The following is a 20,972-nucleotide window of genomic DNA, read 5'->3' as shown; positions in this document are numbered from 1 at the left end:
ATGACTCGGAGGAATGAAGTCAGAGCCTGAGAAGGGTTCTGCTACTATCTCTTTCCACACCACACCAACCTGAAAAGGATCAACAATTAAAGGGCAAGACGAACCACATCTTAGCTGCATTGCACTGCACCCCCAAGTGTTACTAAGCTGTCAGACAAGGACGTGCACTTTGAGAAACGCATGCATGCTCGCAACACATGTCGGATTGTCGGAACGAATGCCACTGACCCCACCTGTATGCGTGTGACACGAGAATCAAGTCTTGTGAGAGAAATACAGTAAGTAGTACTACTTCTAATCCGGATGCATGCATGTAAACATCATCATTTTGTCTACTGTCGCGTACAGTTGTAGTGGAGTGACAATTGTTTTCAGCAAATCTCTTGGGCCGACCGATTCTCGTTCTTGAAAGCGTGGGAGAGCAACACAAGATGCACGTATCGGGTTCCAAGATTGGATTTGGACTAGGGTCTGACTTGGGAGAGAAACTTAACCAAATTTGCATGCTCGCGACGCCCGGACTGACTAATGAGGCTCGACCGGCGACCCCGTCCGGCGTCCGCTGCGGCGTCCCTCTCACGGGCGTCAACCCTTGATCTCCTTTAAACAAGAGGAATTATCTCCCCGGGCGCCGCTTGCGCGTGTCGCCTAGCAGGAGGTGAATATTCCCCAGCCGCTTTAGGGCATCTGGGAAAGAGAAAGCTCCCATCATGGAGAGGGCGAGAGAGGGAACGAAAGAAGACCTAAAGCTACCGTGCAAGCAAGCAAAAGGGTCGACAACATCGGCATCAGGTCCTGAGCGGGCCTGATCCGCGCGTACTTGGCCATGAATCCACCTATTCCTTTGCCAAAACCCAACCCTGGGCGTGGACTCTATGCAGTCTCAGACAGATACATGAAATCGCCGCTCGCTCCTTCTTTTCAGTTGCACATCTAGCTGCATGCTGCAACCTCTTTCTAGCCGGCCTCTAGCGCTCGTCTGTTTCTCCGGCACTGGCATATGCACGTCTGCATGTCGATCGTTGTGTGTTGATGTGCTAACCATCGGCCGGCCTCACCTCACCTAACGTGCATGTAGTAGTAGTGATGGTCTACACTAGACAGGCTTGAATTGAGAGGGGGAAGGTCAACGATTCTGCTCGTGCACCATCAATGCCCAACGAACGAACGAGCCTCCTTTCTCATCATCTCACCTGTTGTTCATCCCCAGTCCAGTGCCCACACACACATACTGCAGCCGAGCTGACAGACGGACACACAGACAACAAAATTCCTCACGGACGCATTGCCGATCAGATGGACGGGTCTTCTTGTCCTCGACCGCTTTCCCCCCATATCCTCAAGCCACCGTTCCGACTAGGGTGCTACGTACGAATGAACGAGCACGTTCGGTCTAAAGCTGCTTTAGGCTTGGGTCAAACCTCTGGCCAAGATCAAGGGCCAAAAAATTCCTCGTAAACGTAGCACGTAGCACGTAGAGGTCGTACTGTACATACCTGGACTCCCTTTCGTACCGCAACAACCAGGGTGGGGGGCGTATCTACGACCCGTCGACAGCCATTCACACGAGACTCGCCGTGCCCGTCATCGTCATGCGTTCCTCATGCAGTCGGTCCAGGCGACGCGATGGAAAGGAAAGGAAGGCAAAGCCTATGGCCAGCTTTTGAGCTTGAGCAGGGAGGGAGGGCAGTGCGATCGAAAAGGCTCTCGTCTCTCGTCTCCATCATGCTCGTCACGGCAGATGGACCCAGTAAAACAAGTGAAGGAAACGAAACGTGCCACGACATGAGCTAGTGACTGCTAGTACCGCTGCCGGGGTGATCTGATGAGACCCAGTCCACGTAGACGTAGGGCTGTCAATTCCGTCTGGGGAGGGTCCAGGCGCCAAAAGCAGCCAGCGTGCTGTGATTGAACGTCAAGTAGAGGTTAAATTCCGTGCATGTGATCATGGCATGGTCTGACCGGAGAAGCTTCCACCGCCACATTGCTGAAAAGAGGCGTTTCAAGCAAGGTTTCTATGTTTGTTTACCCATGCGTCGATGGCCGGCCGGCCGACCCTTGTCTGCTGCTTGCACTGCGTGTATGTAGCCTTGCCCGTCATGTCAACTTTTCGGATTCCAAGCCAGGCCAGCGGATGGATAAAAGCTGGTGGATGGATGGGGGGCGTGATTCGTGATCTCCTCCTCGTCGCCGTATTAACTAGCCCGATCCACCAAAAGGCAATGTGGCAAAGGATAAAATGGTACCAAGTCATAGCCTGCCTACCTGTCTTGATTTCTAGCACGAGAAAGAAATGGCCCCTTCCCCATCTATCTATCATCTATCTTAATTTGCCTACTAGCAGTAGCTAGAGACACATGTGTTCGTATATGTAGCTCGATCACTCGCTCGTCAGCAGCTGTACGTTTCTTTTCCGTCACATCTGAATTCTAAGTTCGAAGTCAATGCTGCCTTTTGTCAGGACATAATATCCAGCGTCTGAAGGCATATTTATATCAACCACACCTAGCTAGTCCAAGAAGGTGGTGCTTTCACGCTTCGGTTATCACCTTTGATTATGCTATATATATAATTAATATAATTATTGGTAAGCATGATACATGGGTGGAGAATCGGTGTGAGCTAATAGTCTGGCAGCCTAGACTTAGACTGCTGCTTTCGTTACGTAGACAAAACGCTTCGGAAGATGGAGACTACAGAGAGCTTGTTGTCTTCCTGCGTTCTCAACTGGTGCCAGAAGAGTATTATTTTCTCCGTCGACAAGCTGGACAAGTTGATGGCTTCGTTGTTGTTGTTGTCAATTATAGGCCCTTTCTCGCCTCCATAATAGGCCTTTTTCCTGTGCACGTTGACCTAGGCTTTGAGCTTTGGGAGCCTGTCAAGTCGCCTGCGCGAGTGAGTTGGGGAAATGAAACTGACGTCTTTTGCCAGGAGTTTGTCCGAAGCAACCAACCAAATCGATCATTGTCTTGGGCCCTGTAGCTTTATATCAGTATTATTAACTGAACAACCTGTAATTCGTTTTTTAATGCACTACGATGTTGCTACTACACTCTTAAAAGAGGAAAAATAATAATCTTCCAGTCTCGTGGTTTGATACTACCTCTGCCTCAGAATATAAGACGATTTTTTTTACATTTTGAGACAGGGGGAGTATTTCAGAGGTAACTTGGCGAGATTCCTCCCATTCTGCTCGCCCTGCACGATGAATTTGGTGACAACTCCAACAGTGGAATCCTAGTATAGAATGGCAATATCGGAATGGACTGCATTAGAAGGCCACTGTTTAGTACCACTACACGACGGTACCGGTACGTACAAAAGGCGAAAAGCTACTAGGGCGTTAGCTTCAAACTATGCTGCTAGTGTACATGTACAAAACGCACTGCGAGGCTGATATCATCAGTCACTGGTGACTTGCACCCGGGCCATCGCTGCTGACCTCCATCTTCCTCGTTTGGGCTCTGAACATGCTAGCAACGTCGGTGGCCGTGCTGCAATCCTCTGGGCTCCGATCTGGAACGCACCGTATGTGCCTCGGCATCCTCACTGAAATCCCGCGCGATGGATGCACGATACCGATGGCCGCGTGATGGACAGGGGATAGTGTGAGATCTGCCAGGAAGAAGGAAATTAGACACGCCGTGCTTGCGAGATATCTGTAAATTTCTCCAATGTCTGTGTGAACTACTACGTGGTACAAGCCCAAGAAAATTAGCCTGGTCCAGGAAAGAATTGGCATTTCCCACAAAAAAGAGGAATCACCGGGAATGAATTGGCACGTTAGGTTCCCTAATGCACAATGCTGTAGTTTCCAAATGGAGATGTTCTCATGACAGGGCTTCACATTTTACCTGCACCTCGGATCTCCCATACTTGTTCAGCAGTGAACCACAACTCCGGCTGCTCATCTGTTTTGTAGTACACGGGTTTCTTGGGCAGTATCTTTTCACCAGAATAAAACTCCTTCATCTGCAGATCAGATTTCCAGCAATGCAAGGCATAAACATAGATAACAGCAATATGCATAATTCTGATTATGGACAATTCTGCGTTCAAATTAAAACAATACTCCCTTTAGGAACAGATTCACTAGAATTGCTAGTCAGCCTCTCGCGTCCTGTATATCACTACATAATCATTCCGGTGTATGTAATTTTCACAGTTCGTCATTCTTTTGTACTTTCAATTTGTCAAAGCAAATATCACATTCAAGCATGTAAGCAACTGCTGGCATGTGTTCTTAAAGATGCCAGGTTACTACAGGCAAGTGTGGCATGATTAAACAAAATAACAATTCAAACATACCTCCTTATAGAAATCATCTGAGAAACCAGACATAACACGACAGACACTTTGAAATTCTTCAGATTCAGGGTTGTAGCATGCCATCAGAAAAGGGCTGTACCTGTGAAAACAAACTGAAGCATAAGCTGGGGGCATTTGACTCGATGCAACGGGAAGCAGAGAACCTACCATCCAGCTTTCCGTCCATTTCCATACCATGCACCGATTGGAACTAAGTCAAGGCTATCACCTAGGCCTTCCACATAGTCACGCTTCACCTACAAACGTCATGCAAGATGTTTCAGAAAAATGTAAGACATTAAGGCAAACGCTTCTTCAGCATACAACATCAGTTTGCACCTTTAACCATGAATCACAGCGCTTGGAAGCAGAGTATCCAGCATCAATATCAAGAGTCTTCAACATTATACCCTCACAAGAAGACTGGCATGCTTTTTCAAAAAAACTGCTCATTCTGTGTAAAGTGCTAGAATTATCTATCGATGCTTCATCTTCTTCAACCTGCGTAGAAGAAATCGATTCATCTGCAGTTACAAACATGCATGAATAGATTCTAAACAAGCAAGCACAGAAAGAAAGATTGTATACTACGAGCGGTGCTCCAGATCTTGCAATTTCAACCAGAGTGAGTTAGTAGTATCCTATGTGACCCCAGCTGACTTAGGTGGGAGGAGTTGACGAACAGTTGCGCCACCTGGCTTCAAATTCCCATGGACTCCAATTTCCTATCCTCGTATGCTTTAAAAATTAAGCATTACCCTGAAAATGTAACATCGATAATCCCCCACCCCCCCCAATGTTTTGTGTCATAGATTTTGCGCAAATATTGAGCAGTGTTAAAAGGAAACAAAGGAAAAGGATGAGATAAGATATCAGCTACCATTGACATTAAAAGATGCAGCATCTTAATTGTAGTAGTGCATGTAGGAATGGCACCAATGGTGGTAATAGCGAATTAGCTAGTACGAGCAGATACCGTCAGGGTTACAATCAATTGAAAAAGACAGGCAGTTTGTTTCTATAGTTGTTAGTTCTGTAGTGATGGTGAACTCAGATCGCTGGCGTCAAGTTTATCACCCAAGCTGGCAATAACCACCATGAGATTGGCCTATTCGTGTCTGATGCTGTGATTACTCTATCAAGCCTCAAACTTTGGATGTGTATTCTATTGGTTCAGGCTTTGGGTGTGTCCTTTAGCCCGTGTAGTATTTACCCCTTGAGTCCTGACAACCTTTTACATCCATACAAGTAAGAGTGTTTCATTTAAGGATGAAACTTACAGTTAACTGCTGAGCTAGCTCCAAGTATCCTGGCTTCTCCTGGAAAAGGTCATGGATGTCTGCGAGGCAAAATGCAGGAAGAATTTGAGGACATTCTTAGAGGCATTACTCAACAAAGCACATTGTACTTATACAAGTTTTCAAGATGGTACTGAATCATACAGCTTCTCCTTTGACGAAGTGGGTTATCCAATAGCCTGCAGAAAAACAAAGTTAAATTCGTTGTATTTTGAATTAAAACAATCAAGAGTCGGTTTCTTGTACGTTGGCATTTTGGCATTTCTATTCCACACAATTGCACTTTGCTTTTTACGACTGTTGCAGCTTTGCGCCACATTGCAAAAAATCGGACCAGATATTGTCATCACAAGATGAGACCAGACCAGGCATAACAAACCTGAGTCGGTTCAGTGACATGGGCCAACCTGTTAACTGCCACATGGAGGCCACCTCACTCCTCTGCCACATCCATGCAACACACTCAAGCAAGGCCCAGCCGCAAGTGACGCACTAGTATTACAGGACAAGTTAACCTAATGTTAAATGTGGTAAGAATATGTGATCCGAAGTACAATTTACTCAATAATAAACCATCCGTATAACACATAGGTCGAAGTATAGTTTATAGCAAACATTTCCATTAGGCATCCCACGTGACATGACCTGTATGCAATTAAGCTCTCCGAATCATCAATTGTGTAAGGACATTAACATTTTCTACATATCATTACATCACTGATAAACTAAAAGCATAAGACCGTTGTAGTTGACGTGTGGGACAGGCAAACTAAATTCAGCTGATAACTAATTACTCTGTGAATAAAGGATATGAGCAACAGATCTCTCTGCTGATATATAGGATGCTGCCAATCATTGAAAGAGTATTTCTGGCTACAGAACAGGGGTGATTACTCAACAAAATATATTTTCTTATTAAAAAAAGTCTTTTCAACCATGTACACAAATACAGGCACTCCATTCATAAAAAAAATATAAACTGCAAAAGTGCCTCACAACATTACCTTTGTCCATTGCAGAACATAATATCAAAAACAAACACACAGATGTCAACCTGCAGAATGGTCAAAATAGTATCAACTTTGGTATTATCATTATCATTATCATTGATGATGATAAAAATAAATAGACTGCAATTATAAAAAATGGAATAAACTTGCTGTGATTATTAAATAATTATTTACGAAGAAGGAACTCCAAACATTAGTAGTAGAAAAATAGAATAAACTTGCTGTGATAATTAAAATGATTAGATATGAAGGAAATCCAAACACAGTAAACACAAAAGTACATTATTTGTTCAAAGCATAAAATAGTCCACTCAGTCTCATTGACAATGTGTAAAATGCATGCTACTATATGTTGAGCAAAGGATACCAGAAATGAGGAAAACAGAAAGACAACTACAAACTTAACAGTGCTTCAAAATAAAAGGGCATACATAGAGAAACTGTGGAAATATCTGTGGCCAAGTGCAACAATCTGAAAAATGGTGGGAAAAGCAATGGCTGCTTCAGTTTAGAGTTTAGCTACTTGTGTTGTGTGTTTCCAAAATTTCCCAACATAGTCATAGATGTGCATCAATCATGTTAGAACATGAGTTTTTGCAGATGCACATGTTCTAACATGACACACATATATGAATTTCTTGACCCTAAACTCAAGTACCCACCCTTCCATGTACAAAATCCATCCTCAATAAATAATCCGGCAAAACCGAGAGACGACAAGGAGCCAAGGCTCACTCCACTTAAGCTCTCAATTATAAGAATTAATTAGAGAAATTTCTTCACACTACCTCTTGGCAAAGTTATAGGCATTAATCAAGTAAAGGTGCTATCGAAAACAAAATGCTGATAGAGTCCAAAGCAGTAACAGAACTTAGTGGATCACAGAACAATCATAGCACCTTTATGTTCTGAATTGCAATTGAGGAGTTCTTGCTCCCTCTTTCTCTTGAAGACAATTCTTGGAATGACATCAGCCTGTTTCCTTTATTCCTATCGATTCCCACAACCTTGATTTGGACGCACAAGTATAACAAAAACAATTAGAAGGTAAGTAAGTGGTGAGTGGTCTACTATAAACATAGGACATAGAGAGGTCATCCTCATGAATCAAACTTACTTCAGCATCCAGTATAAAGCTGGCCACCTCTGAGTTGCAAAGCTCTTTGATCATGTTAACTAAATCGGGAAATCGGGAAGTCGAATCTTTCATTTGCCTTGAAAATATTTGCACAGATCCATCAGTTAATCTGTGAATCTGGGCGCGCTGACCATCATACCTGAAAGCAAAGGAAAGTTAGTATGAAATAAGTTATGCATGACATGTCTAAGGACTTAACTAAAATAGTTTCCTTTAGAAACTACAAAAGCGGTCAGAGGACATTGTGTGTGTGGTTAAGCTTGTAGCTTATGGCAATCGCAGACCCAGATTTCAACATAACTGGCCCTACGAACTATGCAAACTCAACTGGTGTCAAGACAATAGGAAAGTACTCCTCCTTAACTGCTTTGCCCAGGCTCCACAGTTCTCGTGATGCTTAAAAAAGCCCATGGTTATGCTTGAAATGGTGGCGCTTTGATTTTTGTAGTTCGGTTAACCAGCCTCAAGCGAAGTGCAGCTAGAAACGATGTTTTATACTCCCTCCTTGCCAAATTATAGTGCATATAATATTTTTCAAAGTCAAACTTTGTAAACTTTGACCGAGTTTATAGAAAAAAAAATGCTTACGATACCCAATATATAACAAGTGAAAATATATGTCACAATGAATCCAATGGTATCGTAAATGTTGATAAATTTCTATAAACTCGGTCAAAGTTTACAAAGTTTGACTTTTGAAAAATATTATATGCACTATAATTTGGCACAGAGTACTTAGCAATTCATAAAAAGTTAATGTACAGTAAGAACGACCATTTGGTCATGAAAGTAGGTTTGCTAGGAAAGAATCTCTTAAGAGAGCAATGTACTCACTTGTACTCACAAGTAAATGCTCTACCATGAAACAACTTCAGTGCTTGAGTGACCCCATTAGTAATTCTGAAAGAAAAAAGGAATGAAACCATGATTACAATATAAAATAGGTCAGTTAAAATTAATTGTACTGGAAACAGCATCAGATGCACACACCTTGCAAGCATAGGTGGTATAGGTGTGCCAGGTACCATTGCTAAGGACGAAGCTGCAAATGTAGCGCCTTCACAGAGAAGAGAGGGAACGAGCAAATCCTGAAAATAGTGCCAGCAGGAGTTCCTTTAGAAAAATGACGGCGAAAGGTAAACTTTCTCTCACTTCAAGCAAGAACCATCCTGTTTTGGACTAAAAAGCACGGATACGGCTATCCTCCATCTATTTTTATCTAAAAAAGAACACTGTGATACGGCAGGGATACAGTATGGACACAGGGGGATACGGGAGCCCAATGCCAGTCAATTACAACCCTAACTATGCTGGGGAGGCAACAGACAAGCGCCAAATCGACCGCGAGCTAGTCTGTGCCTCTGCCTCCAGCAACCACGCCGCCTCCTGTACTCATTGCCACCACCGTCTGTACTGGCTGCTACTGCTCTTCTTCCATTGGCAAGCAAGCTCGAGCGACGGAGCAACATACCTCGCCCTCTGCCCTCATCTCTTCCCTCCCTCCTCTTTCTTCCCCGTCATTCCTGTTATTGATGCTACTGTGCTGCTGTTGCTACTTTATTGCTGTTGATTTGCTGCTGCTATTGCCTGCCATTGCTGCTGTCCTAAATTAGTTACTGTTGCTGACTTGCTCGATTTGCTATTGCAGACCTGCTGTTCACTTGTTGCTGATTAGCACAGGGAGCATGGCATTTGGGAGTGAAGCAACAACAATGCTAGCGTTGACAGTGAAGCGGGTGAACTTAGGGATGGTGTTCCAAATCTTAAGTATCCTCTGTTGTTATCATTTTGTCTTTATACACACACACACACACACACACACACACACACTTGCTGATCCCATGTCCCCGTGTAAGTATCCTTGTCTCCGTGTCCCCATATCAGTGCCTTTTGAACCACCACTTGCACCATTTTCCACAAGCACATAGATTAACTTATAGCCATTCATATTATAGACACCACATAATTACCATTTAAAAGGGCTGTCATAAAATGAAGGGAATTTAATATTACAAGTTGTACATCATTTTTCTATTACAATATTAATGGGCTATGATGAAGGTTAAAAATTGTTCTCTTGACAAACTCACCAGAGCTCTTTTGGAAAGGATATAGGTTTTCTAGCAATGTAAGCTAGATAGTAGATACTCAGCACATTTAACATTGATGTAACCAATAGCTAGGAAATGCGAAAGCCTGTACCATCACATATCAAATGAAATAAGTTCATTAATGATTACTCACCATATTAGGAATGACATTGTATGCCTCAGTAACTTCAGTTGAAAGGCTCTGCTCAAAGAGGAAGGTAGAATTCTTGGTTCAGAAAGTGTAAAAAATCAAATCATTACATAGTAAAGATGTGTGAAAGTGGATAGTGAAGATCCATGTTTTCTCCACGGGTATAGAAGTTCTCGTAAGAATAAGAAAAAGAAACATTTAGAGCCCAGCTATTAAATTAAGTTTCCTCCAATTCACCAAAATATTTTTATAGTTAGGGACACAAAAAAGTCAAACTTTCGCATCTTTGTAGTCGATAAGAGAATGGAGGTGCCATTTTCACGCTCTGTGGTAAGAATTAAGATTCTAGCAGTAATATATAATTTGGCGTCAAGCCTCGAGTATTTTTCCTAATAAATCACGACAGACAACAGTAATACAATTTTCCCTAAGACACTCAACATGGGCACTTAGCAAAATAGACCGGTTTTTTCTCTTGCCACTTGCAACACGTAATGTACATATCGTGTAGCATTGGCTTCATCGAGGGACAGATGCTTAAAATGTGCTGACGCATTCATTTACTTCTAATTAATAGATATTGCAGTATTTTCAGGATTGCAAAAAGGAGACACATGCATGCACACACATCTCCACCACCACCACAAGCACACATACCTACGCGTGTGTGTCCTCCAAGTACATGTCTAGAATTGCCGGAAGGTTCCTATAGAGACCTGAGAAACGTGATGATCTAGAGCATTATAGTATATGGTTAGATGCTTGGTGGCGTAGCTATGTTCTCTTTTCAAGTACCTAGTATGAGACTAAGAAGTTTATATTACCATAACCAAGCTAATGTCGAAGGAAAGTATGAGATTGGAGTAATGGTTCTACGGTTGTGTGCTGAATATTAGCAAGCGACAGTCACATCTAACATTAAAAAAAAGTAGTACTAACAAGAGCACAAGTCAAATCTGGGGCCTCAAAATCACCTGCCCCCTAGTATAGGCCTGGAGACAAGCCATGCCCCATATGAGCAAAGCTCAAACCCTCAAACAAAATCATTTGCAGAACAAAAGAACAGGCTCGGCTTAGTTAAACAAACCTGCAATTGTGATTTTACAACCTCACCCCATATGAGCAAAGCTCAAACCCTCAAACAAAATCATTTGCAGAACAAAAGAACAGGCTCGACTTAGTTAAACAAACCTGCAATTGTGATTTTACACCCTCCAAGGATACCACAGGACCTGTTGAACATTTTTCATGAAGAACAACGGCATGTGCAAGAGCGGGTAAGATTGTCTTCATCATAGCGCCAATACGCAAGTTACGGACCTGTTGGTAAAACACACCCACACACACGAAAGGGAGGAGGGTAGACATAGGAAAATCCAAGATTGATTAGTTATTGCCATACTAATTCAGATAGGTTCACAAAGACTTGGAAGCATGAACAAAGATAATGAGAACAAATACATAATGAATTAGATACTGAAACTGAGGCTTTCTTTTGCTAATATAGCATTTGTATACTAGGATTTAACAAGTGTGGGAATGGATGGAAGCTGTCCATCGTGTGAGAAGGATGAATTAGAAGGTAAGTAAGCACAGAAGACCAAAACCACAAAACCGAAGTATAATCTGCAGTTATTCTATGCAATACAGCCTCAGGCGCAAAATAGAAAATTTACAAGCATAAAGGAAGGATGCCTCACCAGCGTTCTAACAAGAAATTTCATTTCCATTTCTCTGCAAGACCGAATAAGATGCAACACAAGAATTTTTCTCCTCCCAGCACTCCCACCACCTGATATTGCACTAAAATGAAAATAAAAACTGACGAAATTAAACAGATTATCATTTCCCTGTAGCAATAAATGATATCATGCGAAGTATGATTATTATTAAATTTTATTATCTATTTATCTTAAAAGAAAACAGTGAGATTATTGCATGAAATAAAGCCAGAATATTCAAAGATTTAACTATTTGCTTATTACTACATAAAAAAAACGAAGTGTGAGACCAAAACTGAACAGAAAATAATGCAATCTACAGTGGCCGGTTATTTACCATCAGTTGCTAGGATACAAAGTGCCTATGGAACTTTGACAAGACGGTTCTCATGCGATATGACATGCACGTCATGTTAATAATTGATAGGGTTGATACTTGATAGTATAATCATCAAAAATTGTATTGTAAACAGACGACAGATATGGTACTAACCATAAAAAAGGAATTATAATCCGGATTAAAAGTAGCTCAGGTTTAACCTTAGCCATCTATGTATAGCAACCCGTGGGTAATTAAGATATTGTGTATGTATGGAAAGATTCCTGGATTCTATTAGAGACAGTGGTGGAGGCAATACCCGGCGAGCCGGGACAGCTGCCCGGGCTCACCTGCGAGCTGTTCCTTCAATCATAGCTGTAACATCATGTAATTATTAGCTAAAGCTACCATCGTTTGCCCGGGCAAATTATTCTTGGGCCATCTTGGTCATCTAAGCCCATCTAATTAACCTATACGGTTTCCCCTAGGCTCATGGCTGGTCGAGGGAGGAGGTAGGAGGACTGGTTACAAAACAATACGCCCGCATTCCCTAAAAAAAATTACAATATGCCCGCACAAATTAACGCAGCCTGCTCACGCCTCCTCCCTCGAGCAGTTTGACTGGCCGCCACGGTTCGATAGTTGCAGACGAAGAACGCTGCCGATGATTTGTCAGCGTTGGCGCAGCTCCTCCTAGCAGGAAAGACGACAGTTGACACCTGACAGCGCCTCCTTCCAGCCATGAGCCATTCGTGCCGACGACTGATTAGGTGAGGTAAGTTCAGGTTAACTGGATTTGGAGATTTTATATAGTGGACGCGCGCGCGCACACACACACAAATTTGTGGAATCATAATTCATGCCTTGAATTTGGGGATTTTAATATGTCTTTGTAATTTGCACGGATATAGAAAATTGGGGATTCCAACGTTTTGAGAAGGTTCATTAAAGAAAAATCAATCTCACTCCACGTCAGTATTACTTCTTCTCGACTCCTCTAGCCTAACCATTGTTAGTTAGTTCAATCATTCTAAATCACCGAATTTCAATCTTATGTTATTAAAAAGATTGATATGAGGAGATTTTTGGTTCCTAGAGCAAGTATTGTGAATGCAAATGTTGTGCAGCCGGAACTCTGACACCGGCATGAGAACAAGACCCTAATGTTGTTCATCTTGAATTAGCTTTACTATTGCCGGTGTCAGAGAACTTTCTTCGTAACGAAAATTATTGTGAATAAGTTTTTACACCTCCACTATGAATTGCTAGTTCTTACTTTTTAGTTTGGTGGGTCTTATTTTTTGGTGCTTCATCGGGCATTTGGATACCTAGTATTTTATTCGTAAGTACTATTGTTTATTCAACTATTAGTTGTCATATTTAATTTCAGGTTTTATTGAAATTATATGTATGGAAAATACAGTACTGGTTGTTTGACTTATAGTTGCATAATGTATCCAAATATCCGGTTACGATTTTCTGTCTTTCTAGTTAGCTTGCAGCACGCCCCGGCTCCTAGTTTTTCCTGGCTCCACCACTGACTAGAGATGCAGGTGGACAGTTTTACTCTGTATTATTTTCTGTTCTGTCTTTCTAGTTAGCTTGCAGCCCACCCCGGCTCCTGGTTTTTCCTGACTCCGCCACTGATTAGAGATGCAGGTGAATAATTTTACTCTGTATCGTTGTTCCACAATACTGAAGAACGCAAACAATAGTCAACAGCTTTGAGATACGGTAGCAGATATGAGTATCCTAGTGGCTCTAAAATCTAGACCTATATGGCCTTTAAACCAAGAATAATTACCACTTTGACATGTTCTTTTTTTCAGAATTCTCAAGCAAATAAAATTTCATCTACCATATAATATTTTTCTTTGCAAGATAATACCATTATGGTTAGAATGGCTGCAAGTCCCATCACAGTAGCTAGACCCAAACCACTCTATAGCACTGCAACAGCCTATTCACTCAGTGATTACTGATTAGGGAGTCGGGGCTGGTTCATGCAAGTTACTGGAATACTTATCAACTTTGGTTGAGCAGGTGACAGACTGGATAGAAGCCTAAGTCTTGGTTATGAAAGAAGCCAAACATCTTAGTTTAACAAAGTGAGACTCAACTCTCGAGTTACTAACTTGAATGTTGACTTGACCTACCTTATCCATTATGACTACAACTTGCGCCTAGATGATGAGGTGGCACCCAAGTCGTTAGTCAGCCAGGAAAGAATTGTATGTGTTGCAAGAACGAAAAATACTCAGGGAAGAACTGTTGTAGCATGTAATATTGAGTAGAAAGAAAGGTGGACGATTGACCAATCATTATGGTAAAATAGATATATAAAGGTAAAATGAACATCAAACGAAGATATCTTTTTTTGTAAATAAGACCTTAGCTTTCGTAGTGTAGAATATACATCCCGAACTGAGAGTGGACGAGGAGGAGCAAGTAGTGTTTGATTCTGACGGCATTCTTGGGCAACATCACCTACAAATTACACAACAACTGCTGTTGATACAATATACTGTAATAAAGAAAACTGTATTTGGAACATTAAATAGCTTATATCCATAGAACAAATGGCGTAACATAGATAACAAATAATAGGAGTTAATATCATCCCAAAAGTAGTTACTCTCTTCGTCCGGAAATATAAGGAATATTTTGTCGGTTAAGACAAGAGATTGACCAACAACAAAATCAATTGATATGTAATATTACATGGCATAAATTCAGTGCCAATAGATTTGTATTCAGAAGTATTATGATTGTGATTTTGTATCACATAAACCAAATATTAATAGAGTACTCTGTAGTTGTTGGTCACTGTCTTGTATTAACCAAACAAAATACACCTTACATTTCCAAGCAAAGGGAGTAACGAATAATAACTCGTGCATGAAGCTACAGACTGATGTTGGAGCTTCTCAAAAGCCAGTCAAATGGATTGATACGCAACGACACAGCCATGAGACCATGCGGTAGGCCATTTCCTCCAAACTAATAATATGAAACAATAATATTGCTACTTTTAACTTTTAGCCTTACCAAGATCACCGTAAGTTTTGTACATCTCGTGTATTTTAGATTTGCTCGTTCCTAGCGACTCCTCCATAGCAGATATAACTAGACTGCCGCCAATGTTTAGTTCCTAGCTTCATTAACAGGAATGGAGTTAGTGTGTTGGTGTGTCATGAAAATTGACTAGGCATAATGAAAGCATTTCAAAAAAAAAATTGAACATGGAAGGGAAGACTAAAGTACAATGCTAGAAGAGTAAAATACACTGGAGATCCTAAAAGTATTCTAAGTGTGTCAAGTAGGTCCTAAAAGTTTGAAATCGTTCACCGTGGGTCCTATATGTGTATTTTACCCGCGACTTTTAGGACCTATTTGACACACTTGGAATACTTTTAGGACCCGCGGTGAACGACTTACACACATTTAGGACCCACGGTGAACGATTTCAAACTTTTAGGACCTACTTGACACACTTGGAATACTTTTATGACCTCTAGTGTATTTTACTCATGCTAGAATAGGATAAAAATGTATATTTAAACAGTAAATGAGGGGTTTGAAAGAAAGCATTTGACAAGAAAAAGATTTGTCGATACTCCATAACTTAAGTTTGACAATCAACTTATCTTTATTCATATAGAGTTTGTTCGGTATAAATTTCCAATGTTTCAACTGAGATGTTAAAAGGAAGCAACCAACAGTAGATATGGGGAAAGTGCGAAGTACGGTAATTACTGTAGTTACCATATTTTCATGGTCTGGAGAAATTTTGTTAGTACATAGATAAACAGCAGGTAGCACATCATCAGGTGATAAGGCAAGCAAACTGCATTGAAAGGTAATAAGAAATTAAAATGGTGAACATTTCAGTGGATGATCAACAGCAACATGGATAGGTAAACTATAAAGTGATAAACATTGGAAAACCTCCTGAACATGTTGCAAAGCATGGCAGTAGTTTTGATCTTCCCTTTTTCTCTTTCTACAAGATCAAAAGTGCGAGCTAAATGCAAGTATGGCGCAGGGTGTCCTGCTGTCCAGCAAGCTGCAGAAGTGGACATACATGGCATGACTCACTACAAAGCAAGGTGATAAAAACTCTCAGCGGCTAGTAGCTAACCATGCTCAATCGGCAGATACTTTTCAACTGGCAATGATATATTCATCGAATCTGCTTGTGCTACAGAAGTTTGTACATACAAGTTTTGCATCTTTGGAGTAGCCTGAGAAGAGTTGTGGACCATGTTTGTGTTATCATATTTATCTATCATCTCATTTTGTGTATTCTGCGGCACAATACTCTTGTCACTGTCAGGTACATTATTGTTTTGGATTTTACTGTAAAACATGTCAACTGCTACATTCACATCTCCTTTTGTCTTCTCAAGCAAGGAAATTGCAGATTCTCTGGACATGCTGCCATCTACAATCTGAAGAAGCTGGTCTACTCCCTGCTTGTGTGATTCCACAATGTCCATTGACTGGTTGTTATTCTCCCCATTGTTTTGATGTGGATCAACTGTTACTTTATTGGCTGACTCACTTTTAGAAGCAGCTGCCGGTGCTCTACCAAAATAGTTTGTGATTGTGGGTTGCTTGCGTCCACCAGCTTCTGTTGAGGCAGTTGATTTTCCTTTCTTTTTTGACTTGTTTACAGTACTAGAACCCCTCTTTCTTTCCTTCTTAGTTTGATTCGAGTTCATTCTCACAGGAGTCAAGTTTACCAGCTTGGCAGAATGCTCCATGGGCTTCTGTGAAAACGAAGGAACTTCCTGCTGACTACTTGTGTCAGCAGAAGATCCATGATCAGAAGTACGAATTTCCACTGACTTAGGCTTTTCATTATTAGAAACATTTGCTTCTTCAAAGAAATCTCTTTCCCGCTCAAAGAAGGCAGATGCTGATTGAACAACATCACCACCTGAGCTCATCAACAGGCCCTGAATCTGGTCCTGGTTGACCCATGAGGGTAGGAAATCTGACAGTTCTTTCTTCATTCCTTCTGTAATCTTAATCTCCGAATTGTCTGGTAGTTCAGAAACAGAATTGTTTTCTGGTAAAGCAAACTCCTCCCCATCTTGTTCTCTACAGCATTTAGCCAACACATCCTCATGGCTAAGAGAAGCATGTGCCGATCTTCGATTGAATGCCATCAGGAACTCGTGTTTGTTTGCTGTCTCATCCACCAATCCAACAAAATGTTTCTGTAAAGCAATTGCCTCCTTACCATCAAGCTTCCCACCATCTACTCCCACAGTGGGAATTACCCGTTTTGGGTGCAAGAACTTCACATAGTCCCGCAGCTCATCATAGCTCGAGTGCTCACTATAAGGTACAAGATGTATCTTGAGTGAATCCTTCACTCTAACTGCGAACCCTTCCTTCTTGGTCTCGTACATCCATCCGGTTGGTACAAACCCAACTGCCTTGGTGTACCCTCTCTCCACCATGATCTCCTTCATTTTCACAAAATTCGGCCGAAAATAGGGCCATGTCTCCCCCAAAATATTCCACCCTATGACATGCACATCTGTTGCTGAAGCGTCTTCAGTAAAAACTCCCTTCTCCCCACCAAACCCCAATACTGTCAAAATCTCCATCTTCCTACTATCCACATGAATCATGCACCGGCAGCGCCTTGCAACCTCCAGCAGAATCCTCTCTTTGCCCACAACATAAGTAGCGATCAAACACAAGACGCGCTCTCCAGCCGCCCCACTCTCCTCCTTCACCTGCTTTATCGTGTTGACAACATACTCCAGTGACTCCTCTTGAGAAGGAAATGTAAATTTGGGGTTACAGTATGTGGTGTCCAGGAATAACGCATCAGCACCGACGAATTCCAGCAGATTAGGGTTGCTTCTCATGGAGTGCGTGTATCGGAAGTCGCCGGTGTGCACATACCTCTCCGGGTTTGGTCCAGGGGAGGTGAAGAGGAACTGGACGGCCCCAGGACAGTGGTTGGCATCGACGGCAACAACGCTCCAGCCATCAACGGTGATGCGGACGTCAATGTCAATGGAGACGATGAGCTCCGGCGGCACAGAGAGCACGGAGGCGAGGAGGCGGGCGGTGGGAGCGGTGCAGAAAACGAGGCCACGGCGCCAGGAGGGCCCGAGGCCGGCGTAGTGGTCGGAGTGGAAGTGGGAGAGGAAGTAGGCGACGGAGAAGTCGCCGGCGTGGCGGAAGGCGTCGACGAGGAAGCGGGAGTTGGGGATGAGGCCGGTGGGTGGCACGGAGGCCGGGACGGGCGGGGTGGCGGCGGAGGCGGAGAGGGGGTGGGTGTGGGCGGGGGTGAGCGACGCGAGCGAGGAGAGGAAGAGTGTGGAGGTGGTGACGGAGAGCGATTTTGAGGCGGGGGAGCAGAGGAGGGACGCCATTGGTTTCGGTGGAGGGTTTAGGGTTTGAGCGCGGCGGCGGCGGCGGCGGCGGCGAGGAAGCGCATGGTGCGGTGGTGGCGCTGGCGCGCAGACAGCCTAGAGGGGAGAAGAGGGGGGAGGGGGCGTGGAGGCCTGCTGGGTCCAAGAAGAAGGTTCGGCTCGGCGCCGCGGCGGTTTTCCAACAAGTGTTTTTTACAAACGTCCCCTTTTAATTACATCTGTTGAGCACGGCTGTCCTTGCATGTATATCTAGCGGCTAGAATCTCTTGTACTTCTTCCGTTCCTAAATGTTTGTCTTTCTACATATTTCAACAAATGACTACATACGGAACAAAATAAGTGAATCTATACTTTAAAATATGTCTACATACATCCGTATGTGGTAGTCCATTTGAAGTCTCTAAAAAGACAAATATTTAGGAACAGAGGGAGTATTTACTTTCTAGCTTAGCGGTTGGCAGCTAGAATCTTTTATACTCCCTACGTTTAGATGTGTAAGTCACCTTACGAAAACCAAATAATCCCAAAACACTTAGGCACGGTACATTAACTCCCTCTTCGTTTCTTGTTTTGTGACATATCAACCAATAAGAGATGTGGACCGTGCATGCTTTCTATGACTTGAGACTATCAAACATGACATGCAGTGGTTAGTTCATTGCATGCAATGTTATTAATTAGCAAAAAGACATTAAGTTTTCTCGTTTTTCTCTCCACCTTGGTTGCGGTGCACAACGTAAGATGACTTACACACCTAGACGGAGGAAATATTTACTTTCTAGCTTAGCGATATCTCCTTATCCTTTCCCTGTATAGCTGTACGGTTGAGATTTCACAACCCTTGTACCTATATATGTGCGTAGTGCATGATCAATGAGAATCATCGATGCACACAATCAATTCTACATGGTATTAGATACCGTCCCGATCCTCTCCTAAATGCTTCCGCCGCCTACCCTAGCCGCCGCCGCCGCTCCCTCCTCCCCGCGTCGCGACTCCCCTCCTCCGCCGCGCCGCTCCTCCTGCGCTGCCGCCATGTCGTCCAACGCCTCCACCTACTCCAACCCCTTCGTCGGGCCGGACCCCGCTGACATCCGCGACATCAACATCCACGAACGTGTCCCCGACGTCCTCGATGCCACCGACTCCACGTACTTCGCGTGGAAGATGTACTTTTCACTGCTCTTCCGCGAGAACAATCTCATGGATCATGTTGACGGCACCGTCAACTCCCGCGCCATGGTGGGCGACTCCGAATGGACCGCGATCGACCCACGCTCATCCGGTGGTTCTTCAACACCATCTCCAAGGACATGTTTCACACGGTTGTGAGCGATGGTGATGACGCCAGCGCCGTGTGGGTCAAGCTCAACGGCCTCTTCACCAACAACAAGCTTCAGCGCCACGTTTTTCTGCAGCAGGAATTTTTTTGACTGTCATCAGGATGAATAGTCTATCGATGACTACTGCCACCGCCTGAAGACGTTGGCGGATGAACTCCGTGACATCGACGCCAAGGTTGATGACGACCTCCTCCTCGGCATGCTCACCGCCGGCCTCAACGAGGACTTCGGCAACGCCGCCTCCAACCTCACCTTGATGTCGGAGCCCTCCTTCCCCAAGTTTGTGGCGTACTTGCGGTTGGAGGAGCGTCAGATGAAGGGGTGAAGAAGCGTGTGCAGCACCACGCCTTCGCCGCCGGCACCTCTCGCGGCGCCCCGCCGCCACCCGCGCCCCGGCAGCAGCCCGCGTCCCCCACTGTAATGCCCCGAGACTGATGCGCCAGATGTCTTCCGGTTATTCGCCGTCGTTGCCATGTCATTTGCTTGCGTGTTGCACTTTGCCATGGCATCATGTGCATTTCATCTGCATGTTTTCAAAACTTGCATTCGCTCGGGTCTCCCAGTTCTCTCCGTTTTCCGTTTCTCTTATTGGTAATGATGTCTTTCATGTACTTTGCATAAGGAGGCATTTTCAAGATATCAGTCAAGCGAGTATGCAAAAAGACTGGCCTCAGCATTTCAGCAAAGCGTTCAAATTCTTCATCATCTTTCCTTTTAGTTGACTTAGGTGGAAAAGGCATGGGTTTTTGAACTCACGGTTCTCTTTCTTTACCGTGTTTTCTAGCAATGAAGTCTCTTTTATCATATCGTGTATTCTTGGGTTGTGGGTTATCAAGATCAACTGGTGGTTCTATTTCAACATCATTATCTGGTTCTTTTTCATTGTTAGGTTGAGTATCTTCATGAACATCAGCATTATCTTTTTCATTATCACTAGGTGAATGTTCATTACCAGATTGAGTTTCAGCATCAGAAATAGAAACATCATTACCATTATCAGGAGGTTTTTCTACTTCAGGTTCACTAGAAGCATGCAAAATCCTATCATTTTTCTTTTTCTTCTTCTTTTTAGAAGGACTAGGTGCAGTGGTGTTGTTTCTTTGTGAATCTTGTTCAATTCTTTTTGGGTGTCCCTCAGGATAAAGTGGTTCCTGAGTCATTTTACCTCCTCTAGTTGTAACTCTAACAACAAA

General features: G+C 43.2%; 1 protein-coding gene across 11 annotated transcripts; it reads right to left on the bottom strand.

The window, feature by feature from the left end:
- Window positions 1-3,243: 3,243 nt before the first annotated feature.
- On the bottom strand, window positions 3,244-18,613 carry LOC109764751 (DNA ligase 6). Of its 11 annotated transcripts, none has more exons than XR_012205128.1 (21): window positions 16,177-18,613; window positions 15,984-16,101; window positions 15,801-15,882; window positions 15,084-15,186; window positions 14,426-14,522; window positions 11,696-11,798; window positions 11,187-11,315; window positions 9,999-10,046; window positions 8,745-8,842; window positions 8,589-8,654; window positions 7,734-7,893; window positions 7,516-7,623; window positions 6,611-6,660; window positions 5,986-6,098; window positions 5,751-5,785; window positions 5,589-5,647; window positions 4,648-4,809; window positions 4,477-4,565; window positions 4,309-4,408; window positions 3,855-4,120; window positions 3,244-3,615 (listed from the first exon to the last, which is right to left on the bottom strand). XR_012205128.1 is itself a non-coding variant. In XM_020323532.4 (20 exons), the coding sequence occupies exons 1-20, from the start codon at window positions 18,434-18,436 to the stop codon at window positions 3,407-3,409; spliced, it is 4,194 nt and encodes a 1,397-aa protein (XP_020179121.1). In that variant the 5' UTR covers window positions 18,437-18,613; the 3' UTR covers window positions 3,244-3,406. The 11 variants fall into 11 exon arrangements, 5 of the variants coding, with proteins under 5 accessions (XP_020179121.1, XP_073366737.1, XP_073366740.1 ...); XR_012205127.1 differs by having other exon boundaries at window positions 3,855-3,972; XR_012205126.1 differs by having other exon boundaries at window positions 3,855-3,972; window positions 6,014-6,098.
- Window positions 18,614-20,972: the final 2,359 nt, after the last annotated feature.

Source organism: Aegilops tauschii, chromosome 3 (genome assembly GCF_002575655.3).
Source record: "Aegilops tauschii subsp. strangulata cultivar AL8/78 chromosome 3, Aet v6.0, whole genome shotgun sequence".
Classification (NCBI taxonomy): domain Eukaryota; kingdom Viridiplantae; phylum Streptophyta; class Magnoliopsida; order Poales; family Poaceae; genus Aegilops; species Aegilops tauschii.
Note: the sequence above shows the minus strand (reverse complement) of the source record. Positions and strands in the feature narration are given on the sequence as shown.